The 18,514-nt window shown below is 48.5% G+C and overlaps 2 protein-coding genes and 1 long non-coding RNA gene across 5 annotated transcripts; 1 reads left to right on the top strand and 2 right to left on the bottom strand.

The window, feature by feature from the left end:
* Positions 1 to 761: 761 nt before the first annotated feature.
* LOC120708300 (nodulation protein H-like) lies at positions 762 to 12,057 on the bottom strand. Of its 3 annotated transcripts, XR_005689317.1 has the most exons (7): positions 4,459 to 4,677; positions 3,961 to 4,211; positions 3,626 to 3,884; positions 3,007 to 3,186; positions 2,678 to 2,833; positions 1,102 to 2,589; positions 762 to 1,001 (listed from the first exon to the last, which is right to left on the bottom strand). XR_005689317.1 is itself a non-coding variant. In XM_039993504.1 (6 exons), exons 2-6 carry the CDS (start codon positions 4,131 to 4,133, stop codon positions 2,419 to 2,421), a joined length of 939 nt encoding a protein of 312 aa, XP_039849438.1. In that variant the 5' UTR covers positions 4,134 to 4,211; positions 11,927 to 12,057; the 3' UTR covers positions 762 to 2,418. The 3 variants fall into 3 exon arrangements, 2 of the variants coding, with proteins under 2 accessions (XP_039849438.1, XP_039849437.1); XM_039993504.1 differs by lacking the exon at positions 4,459 to 4,677 and adding an exon at positions 11,927 to 12,057 and having other exon boundaries at positions 762 to 2,589; XM_039993503.1 differs by having other exon boundaries at positions 762 to 2,589.
* On the top strand, positions 10,457 to 12,405 carry LOC120708301. Its single transcript, XR_005689318.1, has 5 exons — positions 10,457 to 10,598; positions 10,692 to 10,894; positions 11,222 to 11,323; positions 11,400 to 11,571; positions 11,885 to 12,405. It is a non-coding gene; the product is annotated as an uncharacterized LOC120708301 (long non-coding RNA).
* On the bottom strand, positions 11,570 to 14,756 carry LOC120708299 (putative disease resistance protein RGA4). Its single transcript, XM_039993502.1, has 3 exons — positions 14,629 to 14,756; positions 12,407 to 14,462; positions 11,570 to 12,272 (listed from the first exon to the last, which is right to left on the bottom strand). The coding sequence occupies exons 2-3, from the start codon at positions 14,417 to 14,419 to the stop codon at positions 11,835 to 11,837; spliced, it is 2,451 nt and encodes an 816-aa protein (XP_039849436.1). The 5' UTR covers positions 14,420 to 14,462; positions 14,629 to 14,756; the 3' UTR covers positions 11,570 to 11,834.
* Between the last annotated feature and the right edge of the window lie 3,758 nt (positions 14,757 to 18,514).

The raw sequence follows: 18,514 nt of genomic DNA, 5'->3' as shown, positions 1-18,514 counted from the left end.
ATAATACATTAGTGTAACATTCAATTGGAAGCGATCGCAGCATCACTCCAAAATCAGAGAGAAGTAAAACAGTTACAAAGGAAAACATCATTTTTAGGAAAAAAAATACAAAAGAGAATATTATATAGCCAAGGCAAATATATTAAGCAATGTATATTGCAGTGAATAACAGATTGATTAGAGAACCACGAGTACATATATATAGGGGTGAGATATTGAGGCTTATGGAAATAAAACCAAACAAGATCTCCCTGCTGTTATCTCTAAATGAATCCAATAAGGACAAGGACTGGCCGGCCATGACTCGGCCAAGGCTGGACCAACACATGCAAGGCACATGCACGTCTAAAACAGTAACAATGCTCCAGACTGGCTTGGCAGATCGTAGACAGCAGAGGCTTTACCTAAAGAATATCTATAACTACTGATTTGGCACATTTAGTTTAGGTCAAAAACTTTGGTTCTGCAACTCAAATGAAACAACACTTTTCCCTGGAAGAACTCTAACCTGTTGCCAATTCCTTTATTTTGGTAACAAAGTTGAAGAAATCCATCTCAAATATATAAGGTTACACTGACATGACTCCCAAAATCACCAAAGATTTGTAGGGGTCTGGAGTTTCATATACGATATCGCCATATTAGCAATGGTAACGAACTTAGAACCATGGCCAATTTTTTTGTGAAGGATATTAGCACCGGAACTTACAGAAAGTTAGCGCTGTATCAGACCACCATTTGCATCGAATATGAGAAAGACATTTGAGATCGGCAACCTGTGACACCGACTATCAGTATTGGCTTATTTCTGCTCGTCCGGATCCAATGCTACAGTTCCAAGATTCAGAGGTACAAGAATATGAAGGAGCATATTTCAAGTGGGTACATGTGGTCGATGAAATTATAACAAAGGTTTAAAAGTGGAACCTGGTTGAGTTGAGTCAGCCATCAGGCATCAACAGCTCTCCAGAATACTGATGGTGATGTCAGTATGTCACTATCTGCAGAATAACAAAATGATACGAAATTGATAATAATCTGAAGTATTTCCTTGTTGTTTCATCAACAGCAGCTGAATTCACAATCGAATCTCTCATTAACCTGAAATCCTGAAGCTTTTCCCTAATTTCCTGTTCCTAGTCTGGCACAGCATATAGCTATGCAACAGCTTATTTCTTGGGAGTATACCTGACTGTTTGCATATAAGAAATAAGTTTAAAAGCTACACTTAACAACTGCTCATTAAGTCCATTTTCCCTAACCGAGGAGAAACAAATAAGGAGAAAACAAGAAATCAAGAGCCAAGGACACCATTTGACAACAAGAAAACAAATAAATGATTACCATCACTGAATCAGAGCAGATGCAGGAACAGGATCCTGAAATTTGCCACCACCTTGCTGAATCAAGAGAATATCAGGAAACCCAGCAAAGAAGCAGGCGAGAAGCAAAATCTTCCTTCAAGAAGCTGGCAAGACCCAATATTCCACACAGCAAGAACCAAGAAACACGGTGGTCGCAAGAACTGGGAGGAGCGCTAACCATTCTGTGACGCCACAAGGCCGACGAGGAGGGAGGAGGTGACGGAGGCGGCTGTGGCGTCGTTGCACATGTTCAGCCACAGCAGCTCAAAGACAAATATGAGTAGACAAAGTGGCTAGAGGAGGAGCTTAATGGAGGTTGCGGTCACAGCACACCATGGCTGCAAAATTGGATTTGAATGGGAGAGATTGGCGAGGCATGGAGAAGTTGGAGTGAACAGCATGAAGGCATGGTCTTTGTGAGGAAACAAAGTGTGGGTAACACAAAGAAAGGTGAAGTGGTTGTTCCTATCTTAACTAAGCCACGTATTGTGTGCTCAGCTGCAGCGGCCAAAACTCCATGATGCCAAGTACAACAATCACTTTTACTGCACAGCTGCAACGTGCCTGGTTTCAAGTACAAGCTTTGGCATATTAAGGAAAGAACCCAGCAAATTATAGAAGTTCATTACACATGTGACAATTCCAATCGGTTTCTAATCTTTATTCTGCAGTTCTGAATTTCATAATTTCATACTTATCAGACTAAACAGACTAACTTGGATCAAGTATCTAATTGTTCTACTTTTGCCTCATAACTGTTTCTCAAACCGATCCAAACTTTGCAGTAAACAAAAAACATCAAGCAATGTCAAAACAAGAAATAATAAGCAATCAGTTTGTATGGACTCTAGACAAGGGACCACATTGCTTAATGGATTGGCTGCTATTAACTTGATCAATTAAATTCTATACATGCTACAAAGTAGATGAGAAATGAAGAATCCCTTTGGAGTAGCTCCTGGTATCCAAAATTGCCTAACTCTCTTAGCTATAGAAGAGGAGAACAAGGGGTCAAAAGGAAGACTCACTACAGAATTTACACCAACTAGCTACGTCATCTGCTTGAGCCATTCAGAAAGCTCTCGAACCGTGTCCCCATTAAAGCGTTACTAACATCTGCCCAGTTATCAATATGATCACACAATTGTTTAGTATGGATTTTCACATGCCGACTGGACAGCTTTCTCTCGGGCATTCTCAGAAAATCCAGGACATCCATGAGCTTCTGAAGAAAGAGAAAACAACAATGCTGGTTAGGAAAAATGAAGATCGTTTTTGCCTCCACAGGATGATGTGAAGCAATAATGACTTACAGTGCGATTTCTGACAACATCCTCATAGTACAGAACAATATGTCTGGTGTTCTTGAAATTCACCAAGGCATCAGATGCCAATTTATCAGACCGCTTTAGTTCAGTAATCAACATTTTTCTGTCAATTGTTGGTTTATACTGTGCAAGAATTTCAGCCTACAAAAAAAGGATCAAAAGGATTGTCTTTTAATCAAGACACACACCTACAACATTTTTAGCAGATAAAGTAGCTGTAAGCATATATGTTTGATTTATGATACCTAAATTTGTATTTTTCAATAAAATCTGACATTGAGGTGCAAGTAAAGTAAAAAAGGAAAGATATGAACCTCATCTTTGGAGTGCACATGAGCTTTATGAGTTCCATTTAGTTGTTTCATGGCACTATCATGGGCATTTGCTAATATAGAGACATAGCGCTGGAGAAGATTTTTTCTTAATAGAAAAATTGCAGACACACCCCTTCGGTTGAAGTATTTGACCATCTCTTGATGGTGCTTCATTAAACCCTGTAATTTTCACCAGAAAGATATAACAAAAGGTTAAGCTAAATATATATTTGGGAAATTACCACACTATCATAATACAAATACTAACATGTGCACAAAGGACAAGTCAATAGATCTTTTGAAGTAAACATATATACCCAGAAGACTCATCTTAGATAATGAGTCTATCACCCTGATATGTCTGGCAAAAAATCTATAGAATGCACAAAGGCATCATATATCAGTAGCCATTGTCCAGAATAAACACCTTCAAGTATTTTTAACAGTCTGTTCAGACTTCAGATTAAGTTTCAAAAGGAAAAGGATAGCAGAAACCAGTAAGTTGTCCCACAATAAAATGTTTCTACACTAGACAGTCACGTAGGGTACAAAAAATGGGATGCAAAATGTTTTATAAATTCTTCTCCACCTTCAATACAGCAATTAATAGAGGGGTTACCTGATTGAGCATCCACTTCAACCCCACAGCAGCCGTGCACTCATTCTTAGCAGCACTGCTGTACCAATCCAGATTGTATAATTTATCGAGCGTTTTCGTTATTGCAGTGACGTTACTGCGTCTTTCTTTGACAGAGAATATTTCTCCATTGGAGCTAATATTCGGATGGCTATTCAACAACGTCTCGACCCATCCGCTCCCCGACCTCTGCATTGACAAGATAGCAAAAAACCTAACCCCCGTGCACGCACATTCTTCCCTAACAAACAAGGAACACACACAGTCACTAACCTGAAAAATTACCGCAAAAATCATGTCACCAAGTATATCATTACCTATCATAAGTATTTGGCGTTGGGTAGTGCACGTAGGGGATTTCTGCGTCTGGAATCCTGGGATCATGACAAGGCTTCTCCCTTTCCTTTTCTATCATGTTCGCCTGCATGAGACCGAACAGCATCCCGTTTTGCTTCAGGGACAAGGAGAATATGTACACGCCCACAAGCATGATCAGGCCCAATATGGCTATCCATAATGCGAGCGGATATCTCTTAGCGGGCTTTGTGCTTACAGCAGCGGCTGCATCCTGCAATTGAAAAAGGTTGAGCGGGTGCGGACATTTCATTACACAACCGGAAGGGATTTCGCACGAACCTAATTGGACACCCCCCTCGAAACAATTAGCAATTACTCCTAGGCAGATTGCAGAATGCGGAATCAAAATGAGGCCAGGGCACGGGTAAAGGGACTTCCAAGTAGGCATCTCCTCCAACCCATTAATGGGGGGAAATACTAGATTCGACAGGGGTAGAGGAAGGAGCATTTCGACTGACCTTAGTGGCCGCGCTGGTATCCTCCACCACCACCGCCACCGTCCTGTCCTTCTCTCTCCCTGCCTCCTCCATCGAAGAACACCATCAAAAAGCACCCCACCTCCGGTTCGGAATCACCCGACAAGCTCCAACAGGCCGGAAATCCGTGGAGCCAACCCGAGCACGGGATCGACCCCTCTCTGTTAGGCGAGAGGTCGGAGGAAAACGAAGGGGAGAGGCGGCTCGATTTGGGGTGGGTAGCGAAGGAACCGGATCCGCTGCAGTAACGTCTCCTGCAGTTGGGTCACTGCCACGTGGGCCCCATTGCGTGCAGGCCCCACACGCAGTGACTCAACTGCGGGGGACGTAACTGCAGCGGAGCCTCGTCCGGTAGCGAAGGGGCCGGGGAAGCTGCGAATCGACACGGGAATGTAGCATCGGTGAGAGAAAGCAGGACCGGGAGTAGAGAGAGAGATCGTGGGACTCCTGGCGTACGGGTCGGCTACACTGGCGGGCTCCGCTTTTTTATTTGGGTCAATTGGATCTATGTCATTGAAATTATCCGAGTTCACTGATCTGTTATTACTATTTATCATATTAGAATCGTGCCATTATAATTGCAAAACTCTCCGAAACAAACCATTACATACCCCTTCAACGTGTTTCTTAAAATTTATGGACCAAAATGTCCCCAGCCTTCTTCTTCCTCTCATCCCCTCCCTCTTTCCTCTCTCTACACTGCCGGATCCGCCGCGCGCGACGAACACCTCGGCGGAGCGGAGGGCCACCTGGGCGCATCCGCCGCGCGCGCCACCGGGCGCCTCTGTGCGTTCGCCGGCTGCCTCCGCCTGCTCGGGGTGGATCTCGTCGAGCCGCCATGGGAGGCCGCCTGGGAGGAGAGAGGGCCTCCGCCGTGAGGAGCCGCGCCGAGCCTCCACCGCCGCCACCCCATCCCACCCCCCATGTGGCAGAACCGCCTAAATTATCCCGGCTCAAGTGCGTAAACCATCACCATAAAGGCAATATTAGCTTAAACGCACTTCAAACGGAATAATTTTTGGTCTGTCGGGTAACGTCCCGATACAACCACCGATTCTCGGATCGAACAAGCATACCTCGCACGAAGGCGAGTCCAGAGATATTACAACCACAAATTTTACAACACAGGCAAGTTCAGTAGTGATTACAAAATAGTTCAAACCATTATTACAAAACCAACTTAAGTAAAACAGTTCTACAAAACATAATTATAAGTTCAGAGTCTAAACAGCGGAAGATGAAACACGATTTCTACAACACGTCGCCAAAAGTATACCAAGCTAGCCCAAGCCGGGTATCACTCGTCATAGTCATTGCCGGCCGAAGACGTATCCCATTCTACGGACCAGCCAGGAGGCAAAGCGCAAGGATAGGTCAAGCTAGCGATCTGATCCTCAAAACTCATACCTGAAAAAGGATTTCAACAGCAAGGCTGAGTATTCTAATACTCAGCAAGACTTAACCGACAACGGGTATAAGTAGCCCACCTTAGCTAGACTATGCAAGGCATTTGTAAGGCTCTGGTTTTCCTTTGCTGAAAAGCAATAAAGAGTAGGTCCTTACTTTCAAGTTTTAGCTTCAAGATTCTAGTTGATTAACCATTCTATGTAAGCATCTACTAACCAAACATGGTGGAACTTCTAAGCAAGCATCAAGATTAATAAGAATATTGTTGCTCTTATTACTCTGTGTGGCAAAGAGATCAAGCAGTCTCATTTCATCGTGAGAGGCGGACGATTCTGAATCGAAATTCAACCTTGCAAGGGTAACCTAGCACACACGTCTGGAATACCGTCGGGTCATTCCCAAACAACCGTTAACCTTTCTTTCCGGCTTGTGGATAGTGCCACTCTCCCCGACTACAGGGCTCCAAGGCCGAACCTTGTCCCTAGAAGTCGTAGTGTTGCGCAACATATAATAAAACCTATCCCTACTGAGAGAGTGGGAGGTATATCCACTCCCCGGTCCAATCGGCTACTAGGCTTGCCGCGTACCATATTTACGGCATGTGACTAGTACTTTCAAAAACTTAACCAGCACTACCACACACCGCGACCTTAGCAAGTTCATCAACACAGACGGGGTCTCACATAGGACATAATATCGAACACAACCCCGTCCGTCGTCCTTATATTGATAACAGAAAGTAAACAAGCAATTCCTATAAAGCTCGCGAGTGACAGGCAATCACTCGACTTTTACCGTTCCTATAAGCTTAGCAGATAGTCGAACTCAGGTCTAGTGTTCAGTACATAGGTTCCTAGGATCATGCATCTAGGGTTTTCAATTCAAATCCTAAGAACTGTAAATGCACAAGTAAGTAACAACAGTAAATGATAATAATTTGAAATATAGGTTATGTCCGGGGCTTGCCTTCTCGGTAATTGCTAACTATTTCAGCGCTAGGCTCTTCCGAACTTTGGTTCGGGGCTTCAGTTAGTTCCGCAGTGTTCACTTGAGTTTCGAGATCACCTCCGTCAGATTCCGGGATCAGCTCGTACGTCCCGTCCGATAAGGAGTCGTGTCTATATGCAATGCAAGAACAACATTAAAAACAAACATGGGTAATCGTTTATAGAGTAGTTAAATAACAAATTTAACTACACAAGGCATTATGATCAACAGCACAAAAGAAGTTAACTAACTTCACAAAATGAGTGGTGGTGATTTTCCTATACAAGTAAGTCATGGTTTGTAAATAAATTAACAAATCAGAGTACAAATAGTACTAAAATCTACCAAAATTACCCTAAACAGAACGTGAACAAAGTAATCTACCCTGTAAAAATCATGCCAAGACATTTAACCATTTAAACACAAAAAAAATCATTTACTACGATAACATCTAGAACAAGCAAGAATTACACAGGTCAAACTAAAGAAGATCAGAAGCTCAAAATTTAACATGAGATCTACACAGGGATGATCTAGCTACTGTGAATTTTTCATGATTTTATCTACATAGAATTTATTCTGAGAAAATAAACAAAACAGACATCAGTTTAACAAAAATCAATTTTAACTACTGATATAGCCATGAACTGAAGCTTAAACTTCCTGGACAAACTAAACTACTCAAAAAGAACATGTCAAAATAAAATCATGATTTATTACAAACAGAAACTATTTACCATAAATAAAGTGTACTAAACAAAGATTAAAACAAATAAATAGCTACACAAGAGAACTGACCATGAAATTTTTATAGAAAAGCTAGTGTTACATAAGTAAACTACCACCAAAATTTCATAGCAATATCAGCTTTCAAGCACCAGATAAGAAAAAGATTAAACATCTAGTATTTCTTTATCTAGTGACACAAAACCATTTATACAGCAAAAACTTGCAACTAAAGCCTAACATATTATGGTTCTACTGCATAGAGCTCTTCAAAAGGATTCCAAAACATCAAGATTTGCTATTTTACGAATTTTCTATGAATTGATCTAGAATTTCAAAGTTCACTGAAAATATTACAAAGCAGCCCCTACTGGCACTATTCATCTGAGTCTAGGCCTATGCAAATAACCCCCTGGGTTTTCTTTCCTTTCAACCCGAGGTCCCTGGGCCGGGTCAGAGAGGGGAGGCGGCGGTTGACCGGCCGTTTCCCGGCGAGGGGCTCACCGGCGGCGAGAGGGGAGGGGTGCGTGAGCTTCACGGGTGCAAGGCGCACCTCTGGGTGGCCTAGGGTTGCGCGGAGGGGCTCGGAAGCGGCGGCTCGGCGGAGCAGGGCGGGTCGGCGGCGGAGGCAAGCGACGGCGAGGGTGCTCCGGTGAGGTTCAGGCGAGGGGAAGTGGCCTGGGAGCTGCGCGAGGTCGAGGCGGTGCTAAAGGTGGGGGCTGTAGGGGTAGAGCGGGTCTGGGGTGGCGGCTCCGCGGCGGGGTGAAGCTCGCCGGCGTTCGGGGTGAGCGGCGGCGGCGTTCTGGGGCGTGGGGTTAGGGAACTGGCTAAAAGAGGAGAGGAATAGAGCGCGGGGCTTCTTGTAGTGCTCAGGCGCGCGAAAGATCGAGAGCTGGGCCTCGGGTTTGGGCTCTCCACGGCGGCGTCGCGGTGGCGGCCGCCGGGGAGGTTCTGGGCTCGGCGGGGGCGCGTGGCGAGGGGTGGGGGCTCCAGCGCGAGGCAACAGGAGGGGGAGGAGCTCGCCGGCGACGCGTGGGAGCCAGCGCACGGCGAATTGATGGCCGGGAAAGCCGGGAAGTCGTCGGCGGGCGGCGCTGTCGGTGGCCGGCGGCGAGAAGCAGAGCAGAGAGGGGGAGATGGTCATAAGGGCGATTTTGCAATTTCCAAAAGTTCCAGGGACCTTTCTGTAAACAAGCAATAACTTTTGAACTAAAGCTCAAATGAAAAAATGTCCAACATGAAAGTTGTTCAACTTTTCAAGATCTTCAACTTTGATGTTGTGCAAAAATTTATTTGACCAAAGATTCAAGAGCTAAAATTAAAATCATTGAAGGGATTTTGAAATCTAGGAAATTTGTCTTTTTCAACGTAAATTCACTACAAACATAGACTTACAAGCAAAATTGGTTGCCATGCAATAAATGCACTGAAATTTTGCACAAACACCCTCCATAAAAGCTATAAACACAATTAACTATATAAAGGACCTTGCATAAAATCATAATTACACATATAACCTTTCATAATTACAAAAAGATCCTTTTTAAGTAATTCAAGCACATGATGCATAGCAAACCTACACCATTACTGTGCAGGCACCTAATTAAAATACTGTGTAAACACCCGGGGTGTTACACCCCCCTCCCCCGCTGCGCTGTTGCTCCGGCAGAGGAGGGCGAGAGGGGGAGGGGACGCAGGGAAGCGGCACTATCCAGGCCGCCGCGAGGCTCGGCGCCTCCGTTGGCCGGCCACCGCGAGCTGGGTTGCCGCGGCTGCGCCCGCCCGCCGAGCTCGAGCTCGTGCCAGCCCGCCGCCGGCTCGCCGCGGCCACCTCGCCGGAGCGCTGGGAGGAAGGGAGGGAGCCGTGAGGAAGGACGCCGGCGATGGAGGGGCTCCACCGTGCCGTCCCGCAGCGGTGCTAGGATTTTCGCTCCGCGCGGTGGCTGTGGGAGATGGCCGCCGCGATGCGCTTGCAGCCGGACTGGGATCCAGGCAGGCGGAGAGGGGCGCCTGCGCGGGAGGAGAGGGGTGGGTCGCCGGGCACAGGAGAGGAGCGCGGCGTGGGGAGGAGTCGAGGATGGGCGCGGTCATCGGAGCGAAAATCCTAGCGCCGCCGCCTTGAGTCCTGCCGTGCGCTGGAGTCGCGATGAGAGGAAGAAGAAGGCTGGGGATGAGAGGAAGGAGGAAGGGGATGAGAGGAAGAAGAAAGGGGTATTTTGGTCCATAAATTTTGAGAAACACGTTGAAGGGGTATGTAATGGCATGTTTTGGAGAGTTTTGAAATTGTAATGGTACGGTTTCAATATGATGAATAGTAATGACAGATCAGTAAATTTGGATAATTGTAATGACATAAATCCAATTAACCTTTTTATTTTGACACATCGCGGCCTCGTGGGCGTCGCTTTGCAACGAGGAGCGATGGCAAACAAAAACAGAGGGGAGGCCCGCTGTGTTCGCACTGCAGCCCGCGTCGTCGGCCGCCTCACTGCCACCCCTCTCCGCTGGCACGGCCTCTCCGCCACCGTACGCCTCCCCGTCTCGCCTCCGTCGACGGCCACACTGCGCCTCCCCTCGATGGCAGCACGACGTGGAGGGCGGTACGTCGTCTTGGACAGAAGGGCGCGATGGCGAGAGCGCACGGGAAGGAGGGCGCGCGTGCAAGAGATATCGATTGACGGCTCGTCAAGTATGCCGAGCAACAATAGGGTTTTTCCAGCGGAAATGTGTTGTGGGCTGTGTCTTTGGGATTTGCGCTTTCTCTCTCCAGGGTCTGTATTCACACCGTATTCATGTTTTGCGTGGATTCTGTATTTCGGCCCCCTGTGGGTCCTGTGGGTCCCAGTGGCACGAGGCGCCGATTCACTCCCCCCGCCGTGCCTCTTGAATTCAAAGAGGAGGTCGATTCGGCCTGGTCGGCGGCGGCGCATCCCCCCTTCAAGGTCGATGGATTTCGTCGGTGGCCATTTTTCTCCCGATCTCGGCAAGAGGCTGCCGCCCAGGTCCCTTTCCCCCACTCCCCCCCGCATACTCGCTTATGAGCAAGGCTTCTTAGATCTCGGCAAGCGGTAATTTGCTGTTTTGTGTGCCCTCAGGATTATTTGTTGGATGCTGCCATGGAGTCGCCTGGCATGGATTTGTCTCGTTCGCAAACTGCATTTGGTTTTCTCCAGCCTGGATCTAGTGCGGCGCCGAATTTGACGTGGCCAGTCCAACGGCGAGCTTCGACGGAGCTACAAGATTGGGGTCTATAGGTCAAGAATCGTTCTGGCCATCTCTGCTCGTCTCTGTCAACAGTGTGAGTGCGCCCTGTGATTGATTGGTCCTTTTTTTCGTACATTGTTGACCAGCTCGTAGCTGTTGTTTATAGTTTTTTTTTCCTATCCAGTTGGCCTAGATAGCAATAATGGATTGTGTATTTGTTTTTATTTTTTGTGCATTTTAATTGGAGGCTGACAACCTATTTAGTTATAACAGGGATATTAAGTGGTTTCTGAACAATTTTCGGTAGATGCTGTTCCAGTATCCAGGGAACCGTGTTGCTGTTTCTTTATACATATAATTTCGTATTTTAGCTGGGTAACATAAACTTGTTGATTCCATCTTGCTGGATATGATGTTCCAGCTGCCGGAGGGTGGTGCTGCTTTATTTGGTGCAAAGGCAAGATGCTCACCATCAATCGATGTCATATCTGAGTCAATGGAACGCCTTCAGCTTGAATCAAAGGTCCCCCTCAGCATCAATCGATGTTATATATGAATATAACTTTTTTTTTGTCTATCTCAGTGTCCTTCTGTAACAGTTTGTGCAGGTCCCCCCCAAGCTAATTTTAACAAATGTATTGAAGTCCCTTGGTATTAATGACGCAGAGTTTACCAAATTAGAGCTCGGTGATTGTTTCCAAGTACAAGTCCAGTTCCATTCAAGATTGCCTTCTGCTCGGCAGCCGGCAGTTAGGGACCCTCGGATAAAAGGTGACATTTCCCGTACTCTCCAATTGGCAGAGTCTAGTGCCATAAAGAATTCTTTCGAGCACCTGGAATATATGCACAACCTGTTGTTGTAGTAGACATGAGCCAGGAGCAGGGGTGGTAAAGGGCCCAACATTTTAAACTAGAAAATCTAAGGATCGGACCATAAAAGAGCCGGGCTCTAACATATGTATTTTTGAACTAAAAATTTTAAGGGCTTTATTGGGCTGTGAAGAAGTCATTAGAGCCATGGCCCATTACCACCCCTAGCCAGGAGGCAATTGAGGTGTTAAACAATCCTCTCTGGACTTTGTAGATCTGCATCTGGCTGCCGCGCGAGGGGGGAGGGGGGACTGACCTGGATCTGCAGCTGGAGTCATAGCTGCACCGCAGGACCAAGCGAGAGTCGACGACTGATTCGAGATCCAATCGAACCTCGCTGGCGCAAACTGGTTCGTTCCAGCATGAGGAACCCATGGCGCGCCATTGCCGCCGCCGACTCCGGAGCCACAAGCATACTCTACCGCGGCTCTCGATGAGGGCGGCTCCAGCACCTGTGAGCCGGACGGCGATGGACGAGATCCGGCAACCTCGCCACCCTCCGTGCCGCCGCTCATCTTCCTACGCCCCGACCGCCGGTGGCAATGGCGCCGCTTTGGTCTGCAGCCAAGCCGGGGGAGGGGTGTGGGGACGCGGGACGTATCCTGGAACCCAGGCCAATATTTTAAGTACCGTAGACCATTGTATATTCTATGTATTCTTGCAGTATATTGCTCAACCTCGTCCTGTTCCTGGCATTGTGTGTAAATGCAACATCGAGGTCCGTGTGATAGTGTACCTCATCTGTTTGGTCGTATTTGTTTGTGCTCCGAATTAGTGTCTGCAGGTGGAACAACTTGCTAAATTCTTCAGGGAACGTCCGCACGGTTTGAGGAAGAGCCAGACAGCGCAGATGAATCAGCTTGCCAATTTCTGGAGGCACATTTTTAATGTCCGTGCCGGTGAAATCCAGAACCCTGACACCCTCCAGCTCTTTGAGCAGATCTTCGTCAATGGCGGTGACAGCTGCTGAAGGATCTCTGAGAACGATAAACGTCCGCATCCTTTTCAGGAGACTGAGCTTCTTGAGCCGAGCCACGCAGCCGGTGGTCACAGATAAGTGGCGCACCGTGTGAGGAATCTTGGCGGCAGCGCAGTTGGGCTGCATCATCCGGAAGTAGCCTGCAGAGACCGATCGTACCATGGAATGGATCTCCTCGTGCACCATGTAGTAAGTTTTGCCGCCGTCCTGCACGGGTTGCAGGAGTGATCTGGCGAGCAGGTCGTCCAAGTACCCTCTCGCCGTCTCCTCCATGCTGGCGCACGACGAGCCGTCGTCGCCGCTGATGAACCCATCGGCGATCCACATCTTGACGAGCATCTCGGGCAGGAACCTGAACTTGTTCGGGAAGAGGCTGATGAAGGCGCAGCAGTGTTGCAGGTGCGGCGGCAGATGCCGGAAGCTGGTCTCGTGGACCGACACCGCATTCCTGTGGGAGTCCGTTGCTATGATCTCCTCCCACTTGGTCTTGCCGCGGCTGTCCCTCAGCTCGAGCCCCATCTCCTTGGTTGACAGTGGGGAGCACCTCCAGTTGGGTGCCAGCCGTCGTGACGCCGGTGCCGACGATGCCTCCGGCACCGAGAAAAAGCGGCTTCGAAGGAATTGTTGGAGTTCCCGAGCACGGGTGGCCTCCTCCACACTCCCGGTCCCGAATGCCGCGGTGGTGCTGGTGTCCCGGAGCAGGCTGACGAACGACCCGTAGCCGATGCCGTCCAGGGCGAGCCTGCTGCTGCTGTCCGCACCCAGCGTGTCCGCGCAGATCACGGCCCGAGTGGTCACCAGCACCCGGCTCCCGATGTCTCGAGGCTGCTGGAACGGGGCGAGCACGGCGCTCCACACGTCCCTCCTCTGCCGCTCGGTGGCCGCCTCGTCGTTGCACACGTCGTCGAGCACCAGCAGGTACCTCTTGGATCTCACCAGCTCCTGCAGCGCCAGCTGCATGCCGCCAAAGCTCATCTGCTCGTGCTGCCGGCCTGCGGCGGCGGCGGCGGACCTCCAGATCTCGCCCAGGAGGTCGGCCTCGCTCGTTTTGTTGTACACCCAGGCCCATATGACGAGGTTGAAGGTGCGCTTGACCTCCTCGTCTCCCCACGCGCGCTGGGCAAGCGTGGTCTTCCCCATCCCGCCGTGGCCGACGATGGCGAGGACAGGGACCCCGCCCCTGCCCTGCGGCGGCTGCAGCAACCACGTGCGAAGATACTCGTACTGGGCGTCGTACCCGAGGGGGATCAGCCCCTGCGGCAGCAGCGGCCCCGTGACGGGCCTCGAACGCCCGTCCCCGTCGGGGCTTGCTCCCGCGACGGCCAGCATCGAGGCCTGCACGAGGCCACGCGAGCTCTGGCGGATGTCGTTGAGCTTGGCGAGCAGCTTCTTCAGCCTGGCGCAGAGGTCGGCCGACCCGATGGACGCGGCTCCACCACGCTCGGCGGCAGCAGCCTGGCTGGAGCTGGACGACCCGATGATCTCGTAGTCGAGGACGTCGAAGATGTGGTCCACCTCGTCGGCGGCGCCCCTGAGCTGGCACAGCCAGCCCATCATCTTGGGGTCTCTGAACCCTTGCGCGCCGACCACGTTCACCGTGCTGCCGATCTCATCCAGGAAATGGGCCAGGGTCTCCAGCTTCTCCGGGAGGCCCTGGTGCCATGTGTACCGCTGCACCGCGTACCACTGCAGCTTGTCCACCAGCTTGCTTACCACCGGCGACGCCGCCCACCCGACTATGCTGACTATCACCGTTGTTTCTAGGATCATTGTTGCGCCTCCTGCTGAGTGCTGATCCTGTCCCACTCCTACCCTGAGAACGTAACAAGGCCGAATCTAATAAGATACTCCTACTGACGAAATTAAACATATCTGCAACGAGAACAGACGGAATATAGCTAGGGTGAACTGAAGAAGCAAGGCCATTGAAGGACGGCGAAACTGCACACTAGACGAAGTCAGCTAAGGATCATGCTTACTTGTCTGCCAGGAAGAACACAATGTAGGAGTAGCTCTCATCAGTCCTCGCTTTCCGAGAAGGCTGAGTTTGGGACCTTGTTGATAACTCTCGGCATGGCCATTATTAGCGCAACTACGAGTAGGTGCAGGTCAGCTGGTGAAGATGCTGATTGCTGAATGATTGGAATGTAAATACTAAGTCAACAATGGGTCGATCCCAAAATGTTACTGCTGCCAGAGTTTATGATATGGAAGTCACTATAGACTATCAGACCAAAGTGTGTCCTTGTTTTCTCTACTAGGGCCTTATTTAGTTCCCTTCAAAATTTTACAAGATTCTCCATCACATCGAATTTTTTAACGCATGCATGAAGTATTAAATGTAGCTAAATAAAATAACTAATTACATAATTTGTCTATAATTTGCGAGATAAATCTTTTGAGCTAGTTAACTCATGGCGGGACAATAATTACTAAAAACAAACAAAAGTGCTATAATATTTTACGCCCAAAACTTTATGCATTTAAACAAGACCTAGGTTCATTAGATTCGTCTCGTGATTTACAGCCCATCCATACAAAAAGTTTTATAAATAGACTTCATTTAGTACTTCAAATTAGCAAGATTCTTTCGCAAAATTTTGCGTTTTTTGTGTTTACGGGGTGGGAACTAAACAGTGCCTGAATGAATAATGTATGCTACAGTAGTTGAGTTGTATATATCCTTCGTTATCCATGCCACTGTTTAAAAAACATTTTACATTATTAATTACTGGCGTCGTTTCTGCAATAACTTATTAGCCTATGTCTGTCGCGTTTTGATTAGTTGGCGAGCACATGCATTCGCCCGTGCGGAGTGAAAAATGCATCTCGTACTACCGAGTTGCGGAGTTCCGGAAAAAGAGGAGATTATGTCAAGATAAACGATTGCATTGACTAAAACATACGGCCACCGATCCAACAACTCACATAATAGTCATGAGATCTATTATCTTTCTCATTAAATTATGTTTATAAAATAGACTAAAATAACTCTATAAATATGTATATAAATTATTCATCTATGTTATTATACAAATAATACAAATAACCTCCTAAATTTGCATATAAATAGCTATTATATTATTATTAAATGTTAAAGTAATCCCTAAATCTAAATCTAAATTATATAATTATGAAAATATTAAAGTGCATCAATATAAAATTTTAAATTACTATTCTATTATTGTTAATATATTATTATGTTATTATTTATATAAAAATACTACTCACGATATGTGTTACCATGTATTCATATATGATGGAATCCATAAGAATATGAATTCACAAGCAAATGATTTAATTAAATATATATCAAACACACATGGAGGTGTGATGTAAAATGAAATCTATTACCACTAGATAATGATAAACCTATATTTTAGAGTATGTGTTAGAATATTTAATAAATGAAAGAGGACGTAAGATAGATAATTGTTATTATTATTAGCTATTAAATTTATTTTTATATTAATTTTAATTAGCTAGTGAGAGAATAAAAGCACTGGAACCGGCTTGACTCGGCTGACCAGCAACAACGGACGCAGGGCCGACGATGGAAATATACTTGTTTTCAATTTTGGGAGAAGAAAGGAATTATACTTGTTACTTCCGTCAAAACTGAATCGGAGAATTTTTTAATGTAATCTGTCGGTACTCAGGACTGGGGTACCCCCTCTTGCTGTGTCTAGGCAGGAGTCTTGTGGTTATCTTTGACTACGTCCAAACAGCCGGATCCCAGCGGTCCGGAGCCCTGTTCACCCAACAACGGTCCCGGACCCGTCCCCCGGCTGGGAAGGGTCTGGGAGCACCACGTGTTTCGGGAAAAGCAGGCGCTCAGCCCGAACAGCCGGGAGCTCCGGACCTTCCGTGGAGGTCCGGACCCCCTGTATAGCAACCGGACCCCTCACCAAGGGAAGGAATTGACACCTGCCCCGGGGAGGTCCGGGGCTGCCACGTGTCTGCAAGCACAGATACGTATATAAGACCACTTGGTCTCTATACTAAAGGTTCACCTTCCACTGCATTTATTGCGGTAGGTGGACGTCCGCATTGATATAGCAGAAGCCGAGGCAAGTCTTTGACCAGGGGACACTATTGATCGCGTATTATCAAGACGTGTAGTGGAGCCGCTGGCGCCGCCCACGCCGCGTCTGTCAGTCTGCCATGACAGCTGGACACGACGGCTCGGCTTCACCCATTATGACGCCTATATAATAGCCTCAACAGGCCACGCCGCAAGCTACGTTTCCCCAACGGGCACCTTGCTGACGGGACAAGAGAAGACCTCCCTGAGTCAGAACGCCAGCAGGGCATGGAAGCATATCAAAGAAAAGATTCACAACTACTGTAGACATTTAAGTACTCTGCGCAGTATGCTACTTAGTCACGTTGGGCCCACCTGTCGGGGCCTCAACGACCAATGTATCCGCACCCCTTGATCTATAAAAGGGAGGGCGCCCGCTAGAAGGAGGCTCAGGCTGGGAAAAAGGCCAAGGCCCGGCAGAGGATAGATTCATACACAACCAAGAACAATACTTCTCCCAGTGGATGTAGGGTATTACGCTCCGGCGGCCCGAACCACTCTAGATCGTGAGTTCATGTGTGCTTGCCTCCGTGCTAGATTAGTCTAACCGCCTAGTACTTCCCCGAGTCCTCCCTCCCCGAGAATAGGCGGGTGCGCTCCGCCACCCGGCTGTGGGTACGCTAAAAATCCCACGACATTTGGCGTCGTTCGTGGGGAAGATGCAGGCGTTGGCTAGATCTCCAAGCTTTCGAGGCTGAGCTCATCCTCTGCAACAGCAGCGAGAAGATGAAGAGAGGCATGGTGGCACCTACGCCGCATGTCACTACGCTGAGGCACCAGCGCCCTCGGTGCGGCGGTGCACGGCAGCGGCGCCTGCTGTGCGTCGCCACTGCGACGCCTCAGAGCCGGCACGGTGGTGCGCGGGGGCGACGCCTGTTGCGTGCCGCCCCGCGCCATCCCAGTGTCGGCTCAAGATTTTCTCTCAAGCAACCACCAGGACTCCCCTGCGGCTGCATGGCGTCGGCTCAAGGCTCTCTCTCAATGTGAAGCCTGGAGCCGACCGCTGTGGCCCGGGGGAAGTCTACCGCCGTCTCCTCCCTCGCCAGGACCGGGTCTCTCTCGGTGCTGCTGCAGACAGGATCCCGCCACCAGGCGCGGGGGCCTAATGCCAGCACCAAGGTCGAGCCGGCGAACGACCGCCCTTTTCCACGCTCCGTACTCGTCCAAATGAGCACCCAGCTCGAGATGAGCGATCAACGGGCTGGCGGCAGACGACGGCGGCTGGGCCACTCTCATTCAAAGCCAAAGGATTTGTCTCTATGCTACCTAGGCATATGACAGTTCTTAGGTAGTGAAGGGCCCCCTGAGCTCCCGAGGTGATGCTGGATGATGCTGTGAAAGCACGTCCAGGGCGCCTTCGCCCCCAACAGCTAAGAGGAACCTCCAAGGTGGCAGCTCCACTACGGCCAGCAACGTGCACGCCTTACGGGGCAGCAGCTGTAGGTTATCACTAGATAGGACTGAGTTGGTTTCTTCTTTGTAATGATATGGTGCCTACGTGTGGTCCAGAGCGGTAAAGGTCCGCCCTTATAAACCCTACTTCTGGCTTCATCGCACAAACAGGCGACACCAACAAGTGGTTCAGAGCGGTAGAGGTCCGCCGTCGTAATCCCGACCTCTGATGTACACCACGAATCAAGTAATGAAGGAGATTTGCTTTCTCAGTCCTATCTTTACATTAACCTGATAGCACTTGTCCGTTCAGCTTGCATGTTTCTTTCCCCTGCACTGAGTCTTTCCTTTTGTTGCTAACGATCCAAACTGAGTTGCTGGCTTGTGGT

This window comes from Panicum virgatum, chromosome 5K (assembly GCF_016808335.1).
Source record: "Panicum virgatum strain AP13 chromosome 5K, P.virgatum_v5, whole genome shotgun sequence".
Taxonomy (NCBI): domain Eukaryota; kingdom Viridiplantae; phylum Streptophyta; class Magnoliopsida; order Poales; family Poaceae; genus Panicum; species Panicum virgatum.
This window is presented reverse-complemented; position numbering and strand designations above follow the sequence as displayed.